Source organism: Podarcis tiliguerta (genome assembly GCF_965153285.1).
Source record: "Podarcis tiliguerta genome assembly, chromosome: Z".
In the NCBI taxonomy this organism is placed as follows: Eukaryota; Metazoa; Chordata; class Lepidosauria; order Squamata; family Lacertidae; genus Podarcis; species Podarcis tiliguerta.
Window position 1 is genome coordinate 20,620,211 of NC_139553.1, and position 26,496 is coordinate 20,646,706.

Sequence of the window (26,496 nt, forward strand, 5' to 3'; positions counted from 1 at the left end):
CCCTTTATGCTTTAAAAGCATCACACAACGGGCACAGCCTCTGATTTGCTAAATAGCATTTGAAGAGGTGGCTGGTGGAAAAAGTGGACTAATGGGGCACTTACAGCAAACATGCCTTGAAAAGCAGCCTCTGATGACTCACCTCCCTGCCGAAACAGGGACTGGAGAGCAATCTGCCACCAGAGCCTTTGCAGGGCAGAAGGGAAGGAAGAAGTTCCATTCATATTGGGACCCGTGTCTGAAGTCCCAGAGTTTTTGGGTGCAGGGCACCCGTAATTTATGGAATTAGTAAAAGTTAGAATTAATCAAGGTTTGATTTACTGTACCAAACACTGCTGGGTTAAGTTTTCCCCGACAACGGAGCCAGCCCAGCTTGACATAGCTTGCCAGGGATAAGCCATTAAGAAACAAAGGCTGAAATGGCCAGTCATTAACCCATCAATAGAAGAAATCAACAAGACAGAAGAACTCTGCCTTGCACAGAGAGGGAGGTTGCCAAGGTTACAGAGAGCAATGATGTCAGCGGAAGGGGAAGCCGCATTTGGCAAGGGTTTCTGGGAAGAAGAGGGTTGCAGGAGCCATGTGGACTGACTGGAGCAGGCTGTTACAAAGAGACACAGAGGTCTAATGATGTGCACCTGCAGGAAGTATGCCCCTCTTGAGATGTGCATGCTCTGGAATTCTCCACAGTAGGCTTGAATTCATATATGTGTCAATAAAAACACATATCTTAAAGACAATACAGTCTCTGGAACGCCCTGAAATCTTGTCACCGTGAGGCAGAGATTGTGGGTGGCACATGACAATATTAACCAGTATACTTTATTTATGCCCCCTCCTAAGAACACAAAGAAATACTATGTAAAAGAGACTGCTTTCCTTCCTTCCTTCCTTCCTTCCTTCCGATCATGTCCCAATATGGAAAAGTTTAAATTTTAGGGTTTTTTGAGTTCTTAAATGTGATAGTTTGCAAGCATTGTAATGATACTATGCATTTATCATAGTGTATGGTTTCTTTTATATTGCAGCCTACTCCGAGAGACAAATGTTGATGCTGCCGCCTGGAAACAAATAACACGGAACCCAGAGCAACTGGGGGAGGCTGTTTTTAATGAGACACCGGGCAATGGTGAGTCAAGGTAAGCTTTGGGGCGGGGCGCGCTGGGGGCATGGAAAAGAGATTCCTCCCTATTTACAGTACAATGGAAAGCTTTGAGGAACATTCTGCTTTACTATGAACTTGGCTGCAGGCTCACATATCTCTCCCCCCCCCCCCCCAGGGCTGGCCCATGCATGAGACAAAAGGAAGCGACCACCTCAGGCGGCAGGATCTACAGGGGCACCTGGTCCTGCCTCTAAGGAACGCAATGTCCCCTGCTGCCGCTGCACCGCCAGCAATGGCTGTGGTGCACTCCTTGGAGGCTGGATCTGCCAGTGTGATTCAGCGTGGGCCCCTCCCCCCCCCACGCCATACTTTGATTCACACTTCAGCCAAAAGGTAAGGTTGATTTGATTCCCTGCCTTGTTCCCAATGTTTATCTTTATTCCTCCCTTATTCCCGATGTAGATCTTCACTCCCCGCTTGTTCCCTGGTGGGAGGGCGCCATTTTGTGGTTCACCTTAGGTGCCTACATGCACTGGCTCTGCCTGCCTTGAATGTAGAAGGCATTCAGTTCCCTTTTGGTAGGTCTGGGAGAGATTCCTGCTTGAAACTCTGGAGGGCCGCTGCTCATCAGTATCAACAATACTGAGTTAGATAGATCAGTATAAGGCAGATTCCTGTGTAGCCATGGACCACCAACTGGCACCAGGTGCAAAACAGTGGCCTTGCTGTGTGGATATACACACCAGAAACCTAAGGAGCACATGCACAGCCCAGAAAATTTGTGACCAGTGCCAGAACTAAGTTCTCAAGTCATTTCACACAGACACCCACTTCTTTCCCATTCTGAGTCCATGTTCACACCATACATTTGAAGCATTATTATGCCACTTTAAACCATCATGGTTGCAACCAAAGAATCCTAGGAAGTGAAGTTTGTTAAGGGTGCCTAGAGACTCCTCCCCTATTCCTCTCACATAGCTACAATTCCCAGAGTCCCCTGAGAAGAGGGATTATTAAAGCACTCTGGGAACTGCAGTTCTAGGAGGGGAATGGGGGAGTTTTCTAATTACACTCAGCACTCTTATCATACTGCAGTGCCCTGAATTCACTGGGGGGGAAGCCATAGCTGTTTAAAGTTGCAGCTTAGTGCTTTATCCTGTGCCTGTGGTGTTGACTCATTAATTGTGCACTTGAAGTGGATTTATGCTGCACCCTCCACACACCAACCCACTTTGTTTATTCATTTAGACCATTTCTAGATGGTGGATGGAGCATCCTCAAGCTGCCTGTAGCTAAATGAGACTTTGCTTCTATTGATGCAGCCTAGAATTGCATTAGCTCTTTTTGGCTGGTGCACCACACTGCTGGCCCATGTGAAGCTTGAGGACTGCTAAGACTCCTAGATCCTTTTCACATGGACCGCTACAAAAGCCAGGCATTCCACATCCTATATTTGTGCATCTGGTTATTCCTGCCTCAGTGCGGAACATGACGTTTGTCTCTGTTGAGATTCATTTTGTTCATTGTGGCTCAGTTTTCAGTCTGCTAAGGTCAGCCCCCAGAAATTACCTAAGATTTTAAAACAAGCAACCTTTCTCTAGTCTAAAGGAAAATAAAACATGCAAATTGCCTCCCACTCTCTTTAATGCTTTTGCCCATCTTGCCTTTCTTTTCTTCCTTTGATAACACAAGCAACAGTTCTAAAAACAGGACAGCTCTCCTCTCCCAAACACACTGACTTCAATGGAAAACACACACACACTAAGTTATATCACGGGGTGGGGGAGGGGGAGGAATCTGGGTGTTCTTTTGTTTTGTTTTTTGTTTTGCATTTTGTGTCTTGGTAGTTCTGCAAGCTTAAACCCACCCTGCCTGATTTTTGGAGGGAGTAATTATTTTGGGCATTCAGTTTTGGAAAAAATTCCACCCATTTTTGTCAACACTATTGGTCTGTTTATTTCCTATCGGTCTGTTTATTTCCTACAAAGGTTTTAAAGTGGAAGGTTGTTGCAGGATTGAAAATGTACATGAAGTGCACTATCTGTGGAAGGACTGTAGTTCAGTGGTAAAGCAACTGCTTAGCAAGCAGAAGGTCACAGGTTCCGTTCCCAATGGCCTCTCCAGGTAAGGCTGGGAGAGACCCCTGCTTGAAACCCTGCAAAGAGCTGCTGCTGCTCAGTGTAGACAATACTGAGCTAGAGGAACCCAGTGATCTGACTCAATATAAGGCAGCACCCTATGTTCCTATACTTCCTATCTTCTAACTCCTTCCCCACCACCCAGCACTGCTTTCAGAGACATCCCATGCACCATCTCCTTGTTCTGCTTCTCACCTCCACAACAGCCCATGGAATTCTGCCCCACTTCCTCCCAGCAAACCTTTAGATTTCAAAAAGGACATTTTTTCTTGTGACATCAGGCCCCCCATCATCTAGGCAACCTGCTAATTATCCTGTTTCTTTCCACTCCTCAGAGCAGGGGTGGGGGCAGAGGAACAGTTCTCTTGCATTCATATCCCAATATCCCATATCTCTTGCATCCATATCTAAACACAACTGTTTATTAGTTTATAATATTCACTCTGGTACCCCAGCTACAACAGTATTCTTTGTGTAGGGATGCCATTTGCAACCACCAAAATTCAGGGGATATGGCATCCAAATGAACACACCATGTGGTTAGAGTGCACAGCTCCTACCCTAGACTCCTAATACCCTAGTGTGCACCCTCCTGTTTACTCTGTCTGGCACCCAGTGTGCTCCCAGCTCTGGCTTGGGAAGCAGTGTATACATAACATTAGCCACAACCCATATCTAACCTGTTGTTTCTTCTGAAATCCTGTATTTTGATTTGTTTTCTCCCAAACCAGCTTCAATCAGAATTAAGAAATATAATGACCTAGCTGCATTTTAAGCTGGTGATGTTTGCACAACCTAGCTCTTTGTGTGTTTGTGTGTGTGAGAGAGAGGGAGGGAGGGAGGGAGTGTCATCAAGTGCAATTGATTGACAATAAATCCATGGGAATGTGTATGTGTGTACTGCTTCACTCAGTGCATTATTAACTCCTGTGGAAGGTGATAGACTCTCCTTCCTTGGAGGTTTTTAAGCAGAGGCTGGATGGCCATTTATCATGGATGCTTCAGCTGAGATTCCTTGAGGTCCCTTCCAACTCTACAATTTCGTGATTCTATGTGGTAATGCACATGGGCCTAGTTAGGCATGTGTGTGTGTGTTTAAGGGTTAGATGATGTCAACTGATGACTCATAAAGGCAAGAGTTAAACAGAATACCTATGCTCATAGACCCTAGAAAAAATACTGAGCTCAGAATTTCATTCTACACAAGCGGTGGGAATACGCCTAAAAACAGCATCCCATGCTAAGTTCTCTCCCCTTGTCCCATAACTTGCAGGACCTAACAAGACTGCACCATTCCACCACCAGGATGCCTCCGGGATGTATGATAGTGAAAGCATTTGCACTGAGATCAGTGCTTCTCTCCAGGTGTAAAGACGTCCGAAGCCCTTTAACTCATGAACTAGAAATTTAACTTTTAGCATTGCCAGCTGTTTCTAATAACAACACCCAGTTTGTATATAAATAAATAGCACCCCAGGCAGCTCCACAGAACTACTGGCAGCTGACTGTAACGTTCCCCTTAAGGGAAACGTTAAGTGGAAAAGGTCTTGTTTGTTGGCATACAATTTACAGGAAAGAGCCTTATTTAAAACATGCTGCATTCATTCTTTTAAAGCAGGAGACAGACAATAGTATTTTAAGTTGGCTAAAAGTCGGGTTAGGAGAGGCATCATTTTCTATGTTGTACAGATATACTTCCTTCCCATTACTGACTGGCACACGTGCTCAAAGAGGTTTGGCAGGTTTTTGAATCCATGCAAAACCTTTTTAGAGCAGAGGTGAAAGAAGGATGCATATCCACATATCAGAAGCAGCCACCGCTCTTTAAAACCACCTTCCACCTCTAAAGTGGCGGAAGCTGTTGTCTCGCTTTGAACTTAGAGCAGACTCTTCCAAAAGGTTGTGTGTCAAGACACAGGGTTTTTGCAGAAAGGGGATGTAAATGGATATTGCAAAAGGGTCATTGGCAACCGACTTGAAAAACAACCAAACAACACACTGGATTTTCTCCAGAAAGGGTAAATCCAGATTAAATGAAAAAGTACAGGCCAGTATTTTGGTGCTAATAACATCATGTGTGGATTCTGCAAAAAGGCACTTCAGTTGTTGTTGCTGCTGCTGCTGCTGAATCCAGTTTATTAAAATTGCAAAACTTTGATCAACTTAATGTCACAGTCCCTATAAACTTTTTTTCAACCGAGAAGCATGGCATCTGACTGCTTATGGTGGCAGCTGGACAGGTTTGAGGCATGTCTATTTTGTGTGTTGCCCTTTGAGAAACCACAATGACCCCAATGGAATTAATATGTATAATAGGAGCAGATATATTGGAAGCCAGAAGTGCCTTCCAACCACCCCTTTTTTTTGCACTCCTTGTTAAATAAATCAAACTGGGTCCCAGCCTGTCTAGTGCCAGGGCATGGAGATTCAGAGCATAGCAAAACTCAAGTACCGTATTTTTCACCTGAGCTTCCCCCGACACCAGCCCCCAGAACGGGAGCCAGAGCGATGCCGAAGCTGCACCAGGCTCCGAAGGGTTGTGCGGAGCTGCACCAAGCCCGGGAGTGCAGGCAGCTCCGCGCAACCCTCGGGAGCCCGGCGCGGGTTTGCGCCGGGCTCCCGAGGGTTGTGCGGAGCTTCCTGAAGCCTGGAGAGCTAGAGGGGTTGGTGCGCACCGACCCCTATCGCTCTCCAGGCTTCAGCGAAAGCCTGTATTCGCCCCCTAGGATGCACACACATTTCCCCTTCATTTTTGGAGGGGAAAAAGTGTGTCCTATAGGGCGAAAAATACGGTACCTTGAAATGAAACACTGTAATTTGCCATGCATTGTGCCAGAGCAGATAGCCTTTGAGCATACTTAGAGTGCCCTGCCAAAAGAAAAGAGGTATGTAGTTGTAAAGTTTCCTGCATGATGCAAGGGGAGGAAACCACTGGACATACAGTGATATTAGTCTTCCGGTTTATCAATAAACTTATGGGGGTCAAGAGATTCAAAAAAGGTGTTGAGCGTTGAAAGGAGAGGGTGCAAAGGAACAAATGTACAATTTAGGCAAAGAGGATACATCTTCTGTAGGTACAAATGGCAGTAATTAAAAAAAATTCCCTGGTGGTCTAGTGGTTAGGATTCGGCGCTCTTACCTCCACGGTCCGGGTTCAATTCCTGATCAGGAAACATGTTTTGCAAGACCCTGCCTTAAAAATGAACTGGGTGCAGGTTTTGCCCAAATATATAAATGGCAATGATTTAACAATTGCTCGTGCTCCCTGCATAGGCTGCAGGTAAGGACACTTGCAAAGCAATGGTTACAAAAACGCCTTTAGAAAACGCCAAACTGGGTGTGTATACACCACCTTGTGTGTGTATACTGGTGTGTATATACACCACCTGAGGGAGAAAAGGGAGCAAGATGGAAGGCACCTTTGAGATGTGTGTCAGTACACAAGAGTTATGTGCTCACTGGTAAATCTTAAAAACCACCAAAATATACTATCACCACAAAATGGGGAGAGGGGAGAGAGATGCGAAGGAACTGAAAGCAGTGCTCTGTACAGAATTTGGAAATGGGAAGGGGAGGCAGGAAGGAAAGATAAAAACTTTCTAAAGCACAGCTCCACTTCAGAAGCAAAATCTTCAGGTCAAGTTGGAACTCCAAAATCTGGGAACGAATTCATGCACTGAAGGGAGACTAGATAACCATTTGGTCTCTTCCAACTCTACTCATCTATGAAATTCAGATGCAGAATTTTGGAAGCAATCCCCCCCCACCCACCCTTTGGTAAGCCAATCACCCTTGACTTCCCATTTGCAACTTGGCACTAATAATACTGGTGTACCTTACAGGATTGTTGTAAGATGACGGGATAATGTTAAGTGCTTTGGACATCTGAAAGCTACAGGCAAGTGCCAAGTAATGGCATTATTAAGAAGGAATTTGGGCAGGTACAGACATGAGAAAAGCCACACCCTGCTCTCTTCCTTTCCCTCTGGCTAGTTTGCATATGAACCTTGACAAAGGATTGCCAACTGACTGGGAAAAACTGGATTGGCCAGGTCTTGATAATCACTTACCACCTGCTAATTTCTGTACAATAAATTGCTGTTGAAAAGCACTGGAGCAGAATGAAGAACTTAAGAAATGTCTGTTGGATCAGGCCCATGGGCCTTCTAGTCTTCCATATATCCAACAAATACAGACACCCAGGGCCCTTCTCCATGGTAGTGTGAAATTTGGCTTTCGGAAAGGTTTTAAGTACTCTGCTTACCTGGTTTAAGGAGAGTATACTGCACTGTTTGTTTTGCTTTGTATTTCTATCTCTATTCTTGTGTTGATTTTTTTTTTTTTTTTGCTTCAATAACACTAATACTACTAATAAGGATTAATTTTTATCTATTCCTACTTTCAGTTTCCTTGGATGTCCACAAGTTCTAGAGTTATGAGACAGGTAGGAAAACTTTTCTCTAGCCAATTTTCTATGATTCTATGATTCACTATGCCTTGCATGATTTTGTAAACTTCTAGCCTGTCACCTCTTAAGTTCCCTCTGCTGTTCGGCTACACACTTGGCCCAATCATTAGACCTGTGAATTTAGCAAGTGGCAAGTGGAATTTACCAAGACCTGTGAAGTGGCAAATTGCAGGTATGTCTGGGCCTGAGACCAGTCTGTAAAGAGATTCCTCATCCTTGCCCTAAAACTTCCAAGACCTCTTGGAGATCAAGCCTGCTTTATCTGCTACAACTGATTCAATGATCTAGCTGTAAAAGATGCAGGACCTAGCAGTTCCATGTGAAGGGGAGGCACAGATAAGACAATTGCAAGCTCAGCCTGAAGCAGCCTGGACATAAAAACCATGGGAAATTGCAGTCAAACATAACTACACATGAGTGCTAGTTAGTGTGTGAAGGGGTTAAGACAATAGAGCTGGATTCGTAGACTCAGCTAAGTGATGCCCCCTCTTCTCAAATGAGAGAGGAAGTGAAGCCTTTTCTTCCTGTTCCCTTTCTCTCCACATGATGTTAATGGCCAAAGAAGACGTGCCTAAGCAGGCTCCAAGCTTAGAGCACATGCTTGAAGCAACGTTTCTGTATATTCTATCCAAGAGTATTCTGCCTGAGTTTTCCTTGCTGCTGTCTGGATACGTGAATGAATCTGACCTTTGGAACGTTTTGTAAGTAACACATTTGAAACTTACTTCAGTATGATGACCAGTTCAGTGCTAAGAGGGGTAGGAAAGAGGGAAGCTCTGGATACAGTTAAGTGGTATTAAAGGATGCAGTAACCTATATCCCTGCATTATAATGCTGCTTGACTTTTGTGAATTCAAAATCTGCTACTGGGGGATTTCTTCTGCTGGAGGGTGAGTTTAGCTTCACATTTTGAATCTAAGCACCCAGCTGATTCTCTTGCTATTCACCCTACACACATGGATCACAGGGATTCATGTTTCCTTCCCATAGAAGCAGTGTAGGATTGATGTGCTTTTACCTTTACTGTTCTTCCTTTCAGGAGGAGGAGGGAATTTCTTTCATCCAAGCTGGTGTTCTTCAGCTTTCCTGTCCCCAGGTGTTGTTGGCCTATGACTCCCATCATTCCCAGCCTCCTCAGCCAGGGATGGTGGGAGTTTCAGTCCAACTAGGGACACAAGGCTGAAAGGACCGTTCTAAAGTGTTAGGCATTTGCTGCATCCTAAATGTCCTAAATGAGGGACGCAGGTGGCGCTGTGGATTAAACCACAGAGCCTAGGACTTGCCGATTGGAAGGTTGGTGGTTCAAATCCCCGCAACGGGGTGAGCTCCCATTGCTCGGTCCCTGCTCCTGCCAACCTAGCAGTTCGAAAGCACGAAGTGCAAGTAGATAAATAGGTACCGCTCTGGTGGGAAGGTAAACGGCATTTCTGTGTGCTGCTCTGGTTCACCAGAAGCGGCTCAGTCATGCTGGCCACATGACCCGGAAGCCGTATGCCATCTCCCTCGGCCAATAAAGCTAGATGAGCGCCACAACCCCAGAGTCGGGCACGACTGAACCTAATGGTCAGGGGTCCCTTTACCTTTACCACTCAGATGCCCACCATGGCTAAGTTCTCCTGAAGGTGGTTATCCCTGTGTCTGGGCAGCGCAACTCCATTAGTCCACTTTCACACCATCAAATTCCCTTGCACTAAGAAAAAGCAGGGTAAAGCAGATCAATCTGGATTTCCATGCACTGGGAATGTTTTGTATGCAGGGGCATCCAATGGTTTGAATCCCCTTGCCCGGATGTGCCACAGCTCAGATAAAAACTGACCCGGTGGACACATGCAGTATACTCCCACTGTTTGTTTGGGAAGTGTTGTAAACATAGCCACAGTCCACACCTGTCCTGTATCTGTCACGCTGTTTCTTACGAAATACTGCATTTTGTTTGATGTGTGTTGCCCACCCCCGCCCAGCTTCTGAATTAATGAAAAGAACAGCCTAGCTGCGTTTGAAGCTGGTTCTACATTCCTGCTACGTTAGAGCCTATATATATAGGCTCTAAAAAGAAACACCCCCCAAAAACCAAGACACAGAAGAAAACAATGGCATAGCCCTCCTTCCTTATATCAAGGGCACTACAGATAAAATTAGCAAAATCCTCCATAAACACAATATCAAAACAGCCTTTTGCACCAACCAAAAAATAGCCAATATCCTCAGAAACCCCAAGGATAAAATTCAGTTGGAAAACCAAGGGGTCTATGAAATACCCTGCAAAGTCTGCCCAGCCACGTACATTGGACAAACAAACAGACGAATAAATGCACGGATCGCAGAACACAAGAATGCCGTCAAAAAAGAAGAAAAAACTTCCTCTCTTTTCCAACACATGAAAGAAACAGGACACGAAATTAATTTTGCAGATTCCAAATTGCTCTTTAACATGGAACATCACCACAAGAGAATAATCATGGAAGCCATCGAGATAGAGAAACACCCTCACAACATGAACAAGCGTGACGACACATCCCGCTTGCCAGACATCTGGAAATTAGCCCTCCCCACAAAATCTGACACCAGATCCAGAGGCACACAGAACGCCATCACCAATCAACCACACCAGACCCAAACCCAGACCCTCTCCACAGATAAATTACAGACACCATCCAGTAGCCAAACCAGGGTGGCACCTCCGGATGCTGCACCCCCCTGCAATCCCTACACAGATCTGGCTGGCACAGGCCACAAAACCACAGCTCGCCCCTATACACGAAGCCAAGCCAGAGCACAACCAAGTGCAGTACAGCCATCTTCTCAGAAAAACTCTTCACAAAGTTCAAGAGTTCAAGACACGAAGGCTTTAGCAACTAATCCACACCTAATGACCCACCTAAGTGGGATTCAGGAAATCACTCAAGAAATCACTCAAGATATCCCTCAAGTAATTAAGGAACAAAAGAAGAAAAGGCACACTAGCCTGGGAACCTCCTCTCTGCCCAGAACATTGGAGGCTATACACCACACCTCCTCAACAGTATTTATAGGAACTCAAACACTGAGATCCTGCTCTGTTCCAGTAACAAGAAGCCGAAAGCACCAGCCTGAAGATGACGAGTGAGACCTCGTCGAAACGTCGCCTAGACACCCCAACTTTTACACGGGAAGACACCCGAGGACACCAAAACCTGCATATATATATATATATATATATATAGTTTACCAGCACTGATTTAAAAAAAAGAAATAAAGGAGGGACTCTGAGCATGTGCAGTTTTGCATTTTGAAGTCACTGAGATCACAGCACCATCATGACTAAAGGAACAAAATGGGACATGCTTCCTTATGCTTTCAATACATTTCTTTGGGACTAATAATCAGCATTTTGTTGTAGAAAAGAAGACCGGTGTGTTTTCCAATTAGAAATGATAAAATGAGCACCTATAACCATGCACATGGCCAGGTATCTGCCCTGTGGCTATAAAATGTTTTAAAGAAAAGATAAGCGGAAAGGAAGGATGCTACAGTGGTAAGTATCAGCCCTGGTGTCTTCAACTCTCAGGCATGCCCACATCAGTAGGACTGCCGTATGCCTGGATTTTCTTGGACATTACCATGATTTCAGAGGCGGAATGAATGTCCGGGAGGAACTTCCTAAAGGTGGTGCTTTGTTCTGGATCTTAGGCAAGTAAAAAACAACAACTGAACAACAAAAACCTCAAAAATTTTGGGGTTTTCCTAAAAAAAAAAAAAAGCTCAGCAACCGTGTGTGCTGCATCACCTGCCACGCTCATTTTGGGGGCCCAGGGCTACAGGGCCCTAGACTTTGATCCAGCCCTACATACACCATAGCCATAGGGCACAGGCCCATTCTTCTTGACGCTGCTTTTTTCTGTGTTTTTACTCGAGCTGTTTGACAACAGAGGTGGTGCCACTAGCCTCCTTTGCTTGCTGCCCTCCACCCCCCACCCTCACCCCCTGCAACTGCAACTTGTCTCCTTGAAATGATGTTACATTTCCTGACACCAGGGGTGCATTCAGATGCAGGAAATACTGTGGTAGTTTTCTAACATTCCTTTCACGCTGCAATACTCTAACTGTTGTGTTATGGAAGCGCTGCTTTTTTACTGGTCTGCTGGCACGTGGTGATAAATTACATTCACACCAGTGGGTGTGGTGTGGCACAACACTGCACTACATCACTGGGCAACGCCCCCACCCCTATTTCTGCACATACTTGCTTCTGTTTCCCCATGATTCCCCCCCCCCCCCCATGAAAGCAGCAGGAAAGGACTGCATGCCAGATTAGAGCCTGACATTTTATCACATTACTCTTCACCATTTTATCGGTCAATGAGGTTGCAAATATCACCCCCCCCCCTCAAGCAATTAATACAAAAATCAGTCCTAAACTTCCACTATATTCTGCTAGGTTTCCAGAATCATCAGGGATGGTGGGAGTTGGGAGTCAAACAACATTTGGCTCTAAAGTTTTACATACACTGTTTATTAAATTTCAGGTTTTTGTTGATCAGTCTGTTAATGACCCACCTTGCAATGTAGTTTGGTCTTGTATTATACCAAGCTCCTTCTTTTTCTTAAGCCATTAAGAAGTCATTCTGAAAATCCATGAGCAGAGCCACACACACTCAGGACCTTCTCCCTATCAAACTGCTTACCAAAAGTCACATGATAGGGAGAAGGCAAGATGCAGCCAGCAATCATAGGCTTGCACTGAAACTGACCAGTTGCAGCCTAGATGCAACAGGTAGTAGGAGAGAATGAATCATTTTGTGCTTTTTTATATTGTAATCTTAGGTTATGAACCAGCCTGAGATCTATAGATAAAGGGTAGTATACAAATTTAAATAATTTGGAAATAAACATAAGTGAAATGGCATAGACTGCTGTGTGAATGCAGCCCATGTCACTCCACGGATATTCCGGGGGTTGGCAGGGAAACGGCAGCTGCAAGGCAGGGGAAAGTGGCCCAGGAGATATGGTGCTATTTAGTCAGGCATTCACATGGCATAGCTTCCGTAGTGTGCCACAGATGCGCCTCTTTACTCTTGGATACTCGAGATATTTTTCATAGGGGCCCATCCTATTCTTCTGATTGCAAATAAAATAAATATTTGCCACCACCCACCAGCAACCATTTACCAAGAGGAAAGGAGTGCAGGGTGTTATTGTTACACAGCTCAGGCCCAAGCTATCTGAAATACGTTATTCCCTTATGGGAACCTGCCTGGGTTCCCTTCCCTCAGTCCCACCACCCTCACAGGCACACTTCATGGGGGCCCAGGACCTGAGAGACTTCTGGGTGATGGCTGCTCCCAGACAACTTTGGAACTCCCTCCCTAGAGAAGTTAGGCTGGCTCCCTCCTTGCTGGCCTTCTGCTGGCAGGTGAAGTCCTTCTTTTGAGAACTGGCTGCTTTTAATGAAAGGGCTGTCACCATGCTGGTTTTATGGTAATTATCTGTATGTTTCTAATAAGATTGTGTATGTGTATATAGTTTTAATTCTATCAATGTTTACTTGTTTTTTTATTACAGTGGTACCTCAGGTTAAGTACTTAATTCGTTCTGGAGGTCCGTACTTAACCTGAAACTGTACTTAACCTGAAGTACCACTTTAGCTAATGGGGCCTCCCGCTGCTGCCGCGCCGCTGGAGCACGATTTCTGTTCTCATCCTGAAGCAAAGTTCTTAACCTGAAGCACTATTTCTGGGTTAGCGGAGTGTGTAACCTGAAGCGTATGTAACCCGAGGTACCACTGTATTGTTTCCTCCCTATTTTTAGTGGTTCTTGTTTTTATCTGTTAGTCACCCTGAACCCTGTCAGGGCAAAAGGTGGGGTCGAAATAAATGACTATGATAATGATAGTAATAACATTCGCCCCACCATGCTGAATTCCACACCTTTCTGAAAAATCACCAAAATGCACTGGTATGAGGTATGGACTCGAAGGGAGCAATAATATTCAGAGCAAGGATCATGGAATTGTAGAGTTGGAAGGGACCCTGAGGATCATCTAGTCCAACCCTCTGCAATGCAGGAATATGCAGCTGTCCCATACAGAGATCGAACCTGCAACCTTGGTGTTATCAGCATTGTGCTCTAACCAACTGAGCTATCCAAGCTAACACCAAGCTATTTAGAAGTAGCTCCCCTTTCACACAAAGCTTAAACATTTCTGAATCTTCTCACTTTGGCACGACAAGAAGGGAGGGCAGCCAACCTTGTGCTGTGGACAGACTGGGGGCACCTGGGGAAAGGAGAAAACTCCAAATGGGCAGCACTGTGTATCCACTGACCAGTGTGGTTCCCAAACTTTTTCGGACCACTGTCCCCTGATTCCCTGAAATCATCACCAGAGCCCCCTACCCTGTCAAAGCATTATTTAGAATAGGGCTTTGCATGACCCACTAAGGAGGATGCTAACACAGTAAAATTCAGAAGAGTAACAATTAATTGCTCCCTTATTCAAAAAATAAACCTATGTAAAAATAAGCATGTGCTATGTAGCTTAGAAAAAAATATAAATGGCAAAGAATATTGCATAAAAGTCTTTTTTACCTATTCTTACTAACAAAAACATGAGGGCGAAGCAAATTTGCAGCACAAAATATTAATATATAACGACTTACCAAATATGCAAAAACCTTCACCTGAATGGGGATGGAGTGTCCTAGTCTGACACTCTGACCACTGCACCACTCTGGCTAGTAAGACTAAAGAAATAAATGCCTGCAGCTGGAAGAGCTGGAGAGTGACAGGGACAGTCACTGGGAAGGGAAATGTCTTTGCATGGTAGTGTATGGCAGTGGTCCCCAAAGTGGGTGGTACCGCCCCCTGGAGGACAGTGGGAGGACCTACGGGAGAGCTAAAAGTCAAGGGGGCAGTGGGGGGGGGGGAGTTGGAGATGAGCCCCTCTGAGAGCATTTATTGCTTATTTACAATATACCAAGTTGGATTCTGGCACAAAACACCTTCCTCACTTTGTATTAAGGTTTTGCTGCTCATATCAATTTCAAATCTATTTCCTTTGGTCACATTTGTTTGTATTGACGATTCTGAGTTGTTACAAGGTAGCCAATTATTGGTGAGCTATTGATTTTCTTATAAATTAGTTACCATACATCTGTGGTAGGTGACACTCCATCCCCATTCAGCTACAATGCTCACTGGGTGACCAGGGTTGTTGACATACAGTGGCTATGGACAGTCATGTATGCCCCTTATTACTATTATTAAAAAACACACACGTTTATTCAAAAGTTACACTTCAGCTTTGTCCACTGCCATAATCCTACAGAAAAATTACTCCAATCCTCAATCCCTCATCACTGTCATGTTGGCTCACCAAATACCCTCAATAGGGACCCAATTACTGATCTGATATACTAGACATTTTTCAATCAATATATCACTTCCACAGACACCTGTGTAATGATTATGGCATTAAAATATCCCGTTCCCAATAAAAGAGAAAAAGGGAGATCGAATTGTGTCAAAGGTATCTATTTGGAGATGCTCTTGATTATTCACCAGTGATATGTGAGGCATTCTGATAGAGCAATCTTCCAGATGTTATTAACCCCAACCACTATTGGTATATTAGAGGTTTCCTTCCATATTGGGCAATAACTAGCCTAGCTTCAGGAAGGAAATTAATTCTTTAGATTTAAGGGTAGAATTTGGGGTCAAATCCAGTGATACGCCTGGCAAGTGCCAAATTAGAGGACACAGATTGTTTAGTGATTTTGGAGGTCAGATAAAAGGCTTTCCCCCCAAAAGGCATCAACCACAGTACACTCCCACACAAAAATAGGAACCTCGTTCTCCACAACCTTGGGGGCTGGTCATGGCCTCTCAGTCTAACCCACCTCACAATATTGTTGTGGGGATTTAAATGATGAGGAAGACCACGTATGCCACCTTGAGCTCCACAGGGGAAAGGTGAGGGATTGTATAGCATCTAAAGAAGCATCAGGTAATGGGATAATTTCTCCTGCAAGCATACCTGTTGTTCCTCACCACCACCACCACCTGTACAGCATTCAGTTCTATAACATTAGCAGACAAAACAGCATCACAACAGTATTAACAACAGTATAAAAAACAGCAGCCTTGGTTGACAGAAATTCACCTCACCATGAAATTTGGCCACCTCTACAAGTGGAGGGCAGCAGCTGGCGTAGGTCTACCTAAACTTTGGAGAGCTCATGCTTCAAGCATCAAGTAAGCTGGTCTGGAGCAACTGAGCACCTTCTTTGCCAGGCATTTCCTACCCAGTGGGTATAAGCTGTCCACTTACTCATCACTCCAGGAGAGGAAATGCATCACCCTGTGCTAATTTATATTTATACTGCAAATGATTACTATAATTTAAACAGAAATGCATATATCCATCTCTGCTTAGTCTGCTGCCAAGGTCATAACTGTTGGTGTACAACTTGCTCTTGCTTCTTAGGGTTTTCTGCTGTTAAACCGGACAGCTCATCAAATACAGTACTCTCTTCTGGGAATGTAGGGCACATGGCCACCCTAAGTAGATGTCCCCTTGAAACATTTGAATGAAGAATTCAAGTAGAATAAAGTCATGGTCTTAACCATCCAGGTTAGCAAAAAACTCCCAACAGCTTTACACGAAATGCCTCTTTATGCTTTGCAATTTTCAGGTGTCTACTTAAACAGAAGAAAGGAAGAAGAGCTCTTCTGGATCAGACAAGTGGCCCATCTAGTGTAGCATCCAGTGGCCAACCAGATGCCTGTGGGAAACCGGCAAGCAGCACCTGAACACAAGAGCCCACCCCCCTCCTGTAGTCTCCAGCAACTGGTATTCAGAAGAATTACTGCTTCTGACCAGAGCATAGCCACCATGTAGCTACTGATAGTCTTAGACAGTTTTCAGAATGTGAACTGTCAGTGTGACTGACAGGTGCTTTAAAATATGCATATTGGACAGTTACACTCTTCCAGGAGTAGAGAACTGGCTGTGGGTTGGATATAAATCTGGGTTTATATTGTCCAGGGAATGTGTGAAATGGCCCTGAAATTTCAAGCCATGAATCAGTCTGTGATTATATTATTCAGTCTCGGTAAACCACAAACATATTTATGGAATTCTGCCTAATGGGTGTGCTGAGCAAATATTGTCTAACGGATAAGAGCCTGCTGGATTGGACCAATGGCCCATCTAGTCCAGCGTTCTGTTCTCACAGGAGCCTACCAGATGCCCCAGTGGGATGCTCAAGGGCAACTTTTGCCCCTGTGGTTTCCAGCAACTGGTATTCAGAAGCACTTCAAAGTGGTAGACCTGTCTGTTTTAGCATGTGCATGATATATGGCATGCACAAGAACAGCACACAGAGAACCATTGTATAAGCATGTACTCTGCGCACAGAGATGCGTTGGCTGCCGAGAGGAAAGTGTGTTGGACAGGTCTAGTGGTTACACACTGTCTAGCTAAGCACGGAAAGTTTATCCCGGTGCGGGGAAATACGTATGGTCGGAGGAAACAGCTGCGGGTTCAGCAGATTCTGCGGTACGATCAAGTAAAAGAAAATAAGCCAGGATTCAAGAGCGGCTCATCAGGGGAAGCTGGCGGAGAAATGAGCACACGAGCAATAAATAGAAGGGAAGGGGAAGAAAAACAAATTGGAAAAAGTGAAACGTCCAGGAAGGAATGTGGGGACGAGCCGTTCCAGCCCGGACAGAGAGGTAACTTCTCTAGACACATGGAACAGCCAGCCCAGCTGTACCTCTTGACACAAACTCTCTGCACCTTCAGCCTCCTTTCACACCATTCAAGTACTTGCCTTGCTCCACTCCTGGGTGGGAGGACAGGCTCCCAAATCCTGCTCACTCTGCCCCTGTGGTGACAAGCTGGCTTTCTGCTGGGGAGTCATCCTGAGGAGGACCGGTGGTCAGCCAGGGCTGCTGCTGCTGCTGCTGCTGCTGTTGCTGCAGGCACATTCACCCACCATCAGCAGAAGGCTGGAGAAGCCCTGCCGTGGTCCAGACGGACTCTGTATATCCTTGGGCAAAGCTGCTGACGCGCTTGGACGTTCAGGCCCAGAGCTAGGGGCTGAGCGACTGGAGCAAGTTAGCATTGCCTGCCTGCTTTTCCTCATCAGCCAAGAGAGGAAAAGGGGGGGGGGGGAGTTTGCACAAACCAAGTAGCTCCTCCTCGTGCTGCCTAAATATGGACATTTGCTCATATGCTGTGCTCCATCCTGGAAGCACTAACTGCTAAGCAGCTGCCTTCACGGGATGAAGTGAACATTAAGAGAGAGCTGGAAGGAGGCAGAAACAGTCACCCTAGCAGGACCATCCTTATGATGAAGGCTTCCAGGCTCTGAAATGAACAATGTCAGGGAGATCCAGACTCAGGAGCAATGCCATATTTTTAGGAGGGTCAAGGAAGACCCAGGAGGTGCCAAGAAGGATTACGAAGGGTACTGGAGTCTCTGCACCATTTTGTGATGATTTGGCTTTTTTTTTAAATTACCGTGCTAGGCCCTGTCCTGCTTAAAAGCAGTATTGCTGGAACTCCGTGCCTATTGATATCCGGCAGGCACCTTGACTGTATTCTTTTTGGCACCTGTTGAAAACACTTTTTGTTTAGACAAGCCTACCCAGATGGGGTCCCTTTACCTTTTTACCCAGATGTTTAGAAAGCGGATGTGAGTTTCAACCTGTTTTCAGTCTATTGTTATTTTAATTTTTGAATCATAGAATGGTAGAGTAGGAAGAGACCTTGAGGGTCATCTAGTCCAAATTTTCTCAACCTTTTTCGAGTTGTGGCCCCCTTCTGAACTTTTTTCCTTCCTGTGCCCCCCCCTTCCTACCTGTACAAAGGTACAAGAAAGGTACAAGAAAGGTACAAGAAAGGTAGTTATGTTTGTAAATGGAACATGCTTAACTTACAATTTTTATAATTTATAGAAAAGACAATTACGTAAAAACTTATACTTTTAAGTATTTCTTTACCTTGTTCTTGAGGACCAGAAACAAGCTTTTTTATATCCGGTTCTATCTCTGTTAGGGATAACCGAAGATCATCTCTGTCCATTGAGGCGATTCTGCATTAGGCCGAGCAAATAATTCATACTACTGAAACCTGATTCTACCAAATACGAAGTAGGAAATGCCATGAAAAACAATTTTGCTTTATCCCAAAGTGGGAGGGAGAAGGAAACGGAAGCAATGTTGCCGTGGGGGGGGGGTGTGGTGATCCATCCACTGGGAACTATGGTCACTTCTCGGTTCACTCCACTTCTCTGTTTTCTATAGTGGTTAAGAACTCGGGTTAAGAACTTAATTTGTTCCGGAGGTCCGTTCTTAACCTGAAACTGTTCTTAACCTGAAGCACCACTTTAGCTAATGGGACCTCCCGCTGCTGTTACTGAGCTGCTGTTCTCATCCTGAAGCAAAGTTCTTAACCCAAGGTACTATTTCTGGGTTAGCGGAGTCTGCAACCTGAAGCGTATGTAACCTGAAGTGTATGTAACCTGAGGTACCACTGTATTTGCTTTACTTCTGTGTTTGTTTGTTTTTTCTTTTCTTGGCTATGTCTTTGTTTTCTTCACTTCTCACTTCCCTCTATGGCCCCCTGGTCTCGTGCTGTGGCTCCCCAGTTACGCGATTTTCACCTGTGCCCCCCTTGGAATATCCTGGGGGCTCCCAGGTGACCCCTCCCCACACCACAGTTGAGAAACACTGACTTGGCCAACCCCCTGCAACGCACACCAGACCCTGCTTAGCTTTGCAAATGTGCTAGCAATTTTATTGCTGCACCACTAGGAGGAGGAAAGTATTAAAACTATTGTTGCTAATTCTCCTTATCGATTATTTTAGACAGCAGTCTTTAGACAGCTGTGAGGGCTTTCATTTTTTAAAACAACAACAACCAAGCAGTGTATAAACTTTACAACATAAATAAATAAAAAACCTCATCAGTTTGAAATTAAATTGGATCATGAGCATTGGATCAGGAGTCAAACTGCACAGCTTGAGGCTTGCCTTTTTCAGCCTCGGTTTCCCATCTGCAACATAATGATAGTGATCTGCCTTACACGGTTGTTGTTACATGACATGTTTTGTTTATTCTAAATGACTATGTAAAACCTGAACAAGAAGTGGGAAAAACAGGCTATGCCCACAGAGCTGCTCTCTCACCACTACTAGCAAGCATTATAATTATTAGTTAGGTGTTTGTGCCACCATTCCTTAATGAGTCCAGGGCAGAGTGCAAGGCCTTCGCTTCCTCATGAACTGCTGCCCTCATGTGGTGAGCCACATAAATGCAGCAGCTCAGTAAGGAATGGTCCAGATCTGGGCTTGACTGCCCACCCAGGTTAGCCATTGGCTTTCCCTGGGCCCTAAGGGGTTTAAAGGGCTTGCAGGTGATTTTTGCTTGAGTAATGAGGTCCAGCTGGGTTCCAAGGTGGCAAGGGCTCCCTTGCTTGCTGAGCCTGACTCCTGGTTGTCCTTACTCATGTAATAAAATTGATACATTCTTTGATTAAGGGAATTGGGTATATTTAGCCTGGATATAAGGGACACAGGGTGGCGCTGTGGTCTAAACCACAGAGCCTAGGTCTTGCCGATCAGAAGGTCGGCGGTTCGAATCCCTGCGATGGGATGAGCTCCCGTTGCTCGGTCCCAGCGCCTGCCAACCTACCAGTTTGAAAGCACACCACAGTGCAAGTAGATAAATAGGTACCGCTCCGGCGGGAGGGTAAATGTAGTTTCCATACGCTGCTCTGGTTTGCCAGAAGCGGCTTAGTTGTGCTGGCCACATGTACACCGGCTCCCTCGGCCAGTAAAGCTAGATGAGCGCCGCAACCCCAGAGACGGTCACGACTGGACCTAATGGTCAGGGGTCCCTTTACCCTTTACCTTTACCTAGCCTGCATATGAGGACACTGAGAGGAGATATGATAGCCATCTTCAAATATCTGAAGGGCTGTTCTTCCTAATGTTTCCTGTAATTTGAATTGGTTTGGTTCTTTCTCTCACTGTGGGAGCTTATAAGGGCACAGAACCATGGGCGTAGCCAGGATTTGTGTTCTGGGGTGGTGGAGTGCAGGACACCCACTTGCCATCAACCCCTCTCTGGCAGATTCGGAATGAAATGCCTCAACAACAGTTGTTTTAAATAATTCTTTTGCCCCCAAGTGCTCAGAAAAATCCTGTCAAAATTTTCAGTCATTTGAAAACTAGGAAGTTAAATAAAACAATTAGCACCAGGGAGTACCTTTCATGCAGTTAACGAGTATATTTTGCGAAATTACAAGGAACATGTATTTTGTATGTTACTTTTAAAACAACAAAACTAAAACAAGTTTTCTTGGATTTGCTGAAAACCTTTTCAGCACTTCTTTCTCAAATTCTTCCTTTTTCCCCAATGCGGTTTTTCTCTGTGCATACTCAGTAACCAAAGCCCATTGAGACGCTCCCCTGTCATCGTTGTCACTAGCCATGTCTTTACTTTCTGCAAGGCACTGAATGACAGCTCTATGGTACAAGTGGTGCGCATGCCTGAGCACATGGGCATAGCCAACATTTATGTTTGGGGTGGGGGGGGGGCAGAACCTCAGTTAAGATTTTGTATTGATTTACTTGATGAGGGGGGAAAGCTGCCCCTCCCTGACTCCTTAGACATACCCATGGCTGAGCAAAAGAGATGAGCAGAGGCTTTTTGTGGCGGGGCAAAAGATTTCCACTTACTTTACTAGGTCTGCTATGTTCAGCCGTCTTAAATGCTCTTTGCTGAGTCTCTTCTCCTTCCACGTGGTCTATCATAGTCCAGCTTTGGAGCTGAAGTTGGGGCAGCATTGAAAGCACTCGTCTAACTGAGGTTCTGCCCCTCCCCCCCCCAGCAGAAACCTGCCCCACATAATGAAATCATGTATATCTACCCATGATTTCTCCCCAAAACCCCTCTAACAAAAATCCTATGCCTGTGAGCAGCTGCCCTGCCCCCCTGGCTACACCCATGAGTGGATCCTCAGAGTTTACAAGACTTATGGGCTCACCCTCCTCTCACCTAACTCCAAGCTGTTTGATGGGCAGGAATCACTACCTGGCAAAGAAGGATTCCCTTTTCCCACTGAAGCTGCTGGGATTTGGATAAAGCCTTGAAGATTGTCAAAAATCCCCCCAGGTTCAAGAGGTTTGCAAAGCCACAAGTGCTCGCTTTCCCCCATCCTTCCTGCCAACAGCCCCCCCCCGTCCACCCCCCTCCCCGCGATTGCTTTCACCGCTGCACATTTCAGGCATTAGGAAAGCAACCTGGTCTTCATTAAAGGAACGAAGTCTCTCTCCTCCAGCAGCTTCAGCCAAGTCGTTCCCTGACAGTATACTTTCCAGATAAACTCAAGATGTGAAAGCAGAATTGGATGGGGGCAGAGGAAAATAATAAATCTTACCACCGATAAAGAAGAAGCACGGGGGGGCGGGGGAGGCAGCAGGAAGCCCAGAAAAACTAGCACAAGTGTTATATGGATGCAAAAAAGTTGGTTGTCCCAACTCCCTGCTTCTCTCCCTCCTGAAAAGAGTCTCCACGTGTTCTCAGACTGATTTAACCACTAGTCCCTCATCCCGGAGAACTTTGGGGACTGAAGCTCTGGGAACAGAGGAATAGCAGTCTCCTAACAACTCAGAAACATTTATATACCACCCATCATCCTATTTAGGATTTCAGAGGCATGGACAGCTAATTGTATCCCAGTACAAGCACAATAATAAATAAAAACCCTTAATACAAATAAAATTACAATATGATAAATTTCGCTAAATGGGGTTGCCTTTGCCGACAGACCATTCTTTACAAAGTTCATTGTTTGCAAACAGTGGTGGGTTCAAACCCGCACGGGGGAAGCAGGTAATTAGATGTGCAGTTCTGGGGGGGGGGGGGATTCACAGCAATATTTCCTGATTTAAATCCCCTTTTCATACAGTGAGAGAAGAAGCAAGGTTTTAAGGTGGACATACCTTGAGGCGCAGCATTCTGGAGAGTGGGTTCCTATGGGAGTTGCTCTGTGAAGAATCTGCTTCCAGTTCTTTGGATCTGTCTGGCTCCCTCAGGGGGCTCTTTGGTGTATATCTGTAAGCAAAGGAAGCACACCTCTCAGTAATTTGGATATTAATCTTAATAATCTGGATTGCTGGTGTTCAAGGGTTTTTGCAAAATGCTGTCCTTGAACAGATTTCTCACAAACTAAAAGCACCTAAAGGGTAGAGCTTGAATGACACTCCCCCCCCCCCCAGTATAGGGTATAGTTTTATTTTTTACACAAATACTGAGGCAAATGGTCACTCAGGGCTCATCCATACTTCTGCTTGTTCCATGCCTAGAAAGCACAGTTCTGGCAGATTCCCCCCTGCCCTGTTCCTTTACTAGGGAAAACCTGCTCTTTAACTTTAATCTTGAGTGTTAAAGGTTGGGTTTCCCCAGGAGAAAGTGACAGTATTTGTGCCATCAGTATATGCTAATGCCTTTCTCAAATTTAAGACTATATACAACCTTTATTCTCAATAACAATGGCACTTACAAGTGGATAATACTTTAATAAATATTTATTATTCCTAAAAGGGAATTGCTTTGAAGCTGCTCTAGATCCTTGTATTTTTGTCCTTCCAGGCTGAGAAGCTATACAGATTGAATTTTTAAATCTTTGTTTTCTTACATTTTGTTATGTTTGCACTTTTAAACAATTCAATATTTTTTAAAAAGAAAGAAAGAAAGAAAACACATACTGCAACTGGGGCTGCTTCCTAAAGCTTAGGCTTCAAATCTCAAACCGGGGTGATGAAAGTGTTGCAGGGGAACTTAATGGGCACCTTCGAACCTTAAGACATCACATCGGCAAAGACAGATGTGGGGACCGCTGAGCTAGGAATCCCAATGTTCTGGCGGGGTGTTAGGCAGCATCCCCCAGCCGTATCCGGCACAGGTTTAATCCCTAGCACGGCACCGGCAGCTGCGAGTACCTCATGTAAGTATCTCATGCAAGTATCTCATCTTATGTAAATATGTGGGGCAGGGAGGAAGGAGGGAGACCGACGATAAAGCATTCTCTTTAGTTGAGTGCAGAAGTGACATTCAAACCCAGGTCTTTGTGGCTCATTATGGCTCACAGTCTGATCCCCCCGATTCCACAAAGTATCTTTTTGTCGATCCCTTTTCTTTTCCCTGACCCATAAGATTGGACTCTGTTTTAAATTGTTTGAATTACCCCAAAAGTATGCTTTTATTGGTTTCAACATGCTTTCATACTTACTGTTTTGCTGATCTTCTGCTGTATTTCTCCTTTAATGATATTGTTTATTGCTTTTACCTTGCACACTGAAAAATCTAAGCAGCTTATAAAATCATTTAAAATAAAATACATGGATGAAAGTTCACATTGAAGGATCAACACCTTACTAGACCCAGCAGGCATATTTCAACTAAAGCATAACTTTTCAAAATCTAGAGATCCTAATAAATTTATCAGGGATGGGTAGGGGTGGGAATTCTCAGTGATAGCATTAGTTTTTAATTTTTTTACAGCTATGTAGGTGAGACAGGCACAAGACAGGCACAAAAATTGGCAACTCAAGTAGACAAGAAGGAGCCAAATGTTTCCCCCCACTTACTGTGTCTCCAGCTGATCCTGCCTTGATTTCTCCTCTGCCTCCTTCTCCTGATGGGTCTCTACCCTCCCTGCCTGTTTCCCCATAAGAACTACCTCTTTCCCCCCAGCTACTATTTACTTTTGTGACATCTGCCTGCCAACTTCTATGGGTTTCATCTATTCATTAATATCCTTTCACACATCACATTTGTGCACACCCATTAGCCTCAACCACAGTCAAAACACATACACAAACAAGCATATACCAAGCAATATATGTGAAGAACTTCAACAGACTTATTCCCTCACCTTTCCCCATCCATTCACAAATGTGCCCTGTCTCCAACCCACAAATATTCACCAGCTCCTAAAGACAAAACACCAGCCTGTTTCAGCCTTACAGAACAGGAATTCCACCAGCTTCCACCCATCAACACCTGCCAACACAAGGTCCACAGCTACACACCAACCTGCTTCTGACACTGGGTATCAGCAAGTGAACTTGCCTTATTATGGCTCCACAGCATCCCACTGCCAGATAATCATCTCTGTCCATCGGCAAATTCACCTCCTGCAGGTGGAATAAAGCTGAGCAATGCTTCATGTCACAGCTGCTGCCCTCTGTGTTGTGTTGAGGGAATAAGAATAGGCCCACCTTTAAAGCCACTTATATATGCGCCATGTGCTTTTGTGATGTCACAGGTACTCTGTAGCCAATGGCAACAGCTGGAGATGCATCACCATAGTCTCCTCAGACCCCACAATTGTGGGTGCCCCTCAGCCGGGATTTGTTTGCGTCCTTGTTCATTATTTAAAAAATATTTATAGACTCCCCTTCATCGGTACTGTTAACCAGGGATGGCCATGCTATAAAACTGCTGCAGGGGACCTTTTCCACCTGTAGAGGACCCCCTCGCCCTTCTAAGGGCTGCATGGAGGGGGGAGAGTTAGAAGCAGAAGGGAGAAACAGCGAGCATGCAAAGACACGAAAAAGAAGCTAAACAGAGGAGATGGCTAAAATACTAGTTGCACATCGAAACAAAGCAAAGAACCTTAAAAGAACACGTCTCCCGATCACTCTTTCATCCAAAGGAGGTAAACAGGATCGTATTGCTCTTAGAACAACCAGCAGTCTGAGGGAACGGAGTAAAGGCTCCTTGCAGCTGTGGGCTGGAGAGCTAATAATGCCTCCCTCCTGCCTCCCTGCTCGTCTTTTTGTCTTGTGAGGGAGCAAATGTACAATGAGGGTGTCCTTCCTTTTTTATTTGGATTTTTGAATTTATATTTCTTTTATAATGCATGCAGAAGGAAACAAAAGTCCAGTGACGTACATGTTATGTACATAATTTCAACACAGATAAAATCTGAAGAGAGAAAAAGAAAAAAAGTCAGGGAACCAAATAGAAATCCAATTATTTATTATTCAGAGGAAAGAGGTTGTAATGGAAGGGCGATGAGGGAAAGAAAGAAACTTGTAAGACTGTTGAGATAATGAATACTCTATTGGATCAACCAGAGTATATATGTGGTATAATTCAGAGCTGCAATCTCACACCACTTGTAGAGTTGGGGTGGCAGGTAACTACCGTATTTTTTGCTCTATAAGACGCACCAGACCATAAGATGCACCTAGTTTTTGGAGGAGGAAATCAAGAAAAGAAAAATTCTGAATCTCAGAATCCAGAACAGCAAGAGGGATTGCTGCGCAGTGAAAGCAGCGATCCCTCTTTCTGTTCTGGCTTCTGGGATAGCTGCGCAGCCTGCATTCGCTCCATAAGACGCACACACATTTCCCCTTACTTTTTAGGAGGGAAAAAGTGAGTCTTATAGAGCAAAAATATATTTAGGTACTTGCCCCCCCCCCAATTCCTCTATAACCAGGCTTTGGCCTTTAACTGTTTGTGGGTTTTTTAAAGAAGTGGGCAGCATGTTTTAAATGTATCCCCCCCCCCCCGTTGGGGCTCACAAACTCTTCCACTTGTTACACATCTAGAAAGCATAGGTCTGAGTGGTTTCCCCCTGCCCCACTCCTTTCCAATGGAAAATTCATTCTTTAGTGATAGATAAAAAAAAATGGCAATCCAGGGAAAGAAAACCTAAATTGCCATTTGCTCTAATTGAGCACTAAAGAGCGGTTTTTCCAGTCGTGAAGCAGTTGAACAAGAGGAA

The 26,496-nt window shown here is 44.8% G+C and overlaps 1 protein-coding gene and 2 long non-coding RNA genes across 13 annotated transcripts in view; 2 read left to right on the top strand and 1 right to left on the bottom strand.

Moving 5' to 3' along the window:
• The window catches only part of LOC310669440 (rho GTPase-activating protein 20-like), a 91,096-nt gene extending 66,138 nt beyond the window's left edge, over window positions 1-24,958 (bottom strand). For 2 of the 9 annotated variants that reach the window (XM_083423459.1, XM_083423458.1), the window contains exons 1-2: window positions 24,834-24,958; window positions 22,703-22,814 (exon numbers count right to left, since the gene is read on the bottom strand). In XM_083423459.1, the coding sequence (XP_083279585.1) occupies window positions 22,703-22,814; window positions 24,834-24,931 (210 nt within the window). In that variant the 5' untranslated portion in view covers window positions 24,932-24,958. Of the gene's footprint in view, window positions 1-15,853; window positions 16,619-17,520; window positions 18,203-21,436; window positions 21,527-21,755; window positions 22,131-22,702; window positions 22,815-24,688; window positions 24,744-24,797 lie in introns of those variants that run through there. The other 7 variants (XM_083423462.1, XM_083423461.1, XM_083423457.1 and 4 more) reach the window with 6 other exon arrangements.
• On the top strand, window positions 346-18,200 carry LOC310669723. The gene is made up of 6 exons (XR_014507320.1): window positions 346-647; window positions 1,029-1,139; window positions 7,649-7,687; window positions 8,345-8,412; window positions 11,091-13,168; window positions 16,381-18,200. It is a non-coding gene; the product is annotated as an uncharacterized lncRNA (long non-coding RNA).
• Window positions 24,959-25,292: 334 nt separating the features above from the next.
• Window positions 25,293-26,496, top strand: part of LOC310669727 — a 63,941-nt gene continuing 62,737 nt past the window's right edge. For all 3 annotated transcript variants that reach the window (XR_014507326.1, XR_014507327.1, XR_014507328.1), the window contains exon 1: window positions 25,293-25,422. This is a non-coding gene — a long non-coding RNA (uncharacterized lncRNA). The remainder of the gene's footprint in view (window positions 25,423-26,496) is intronic.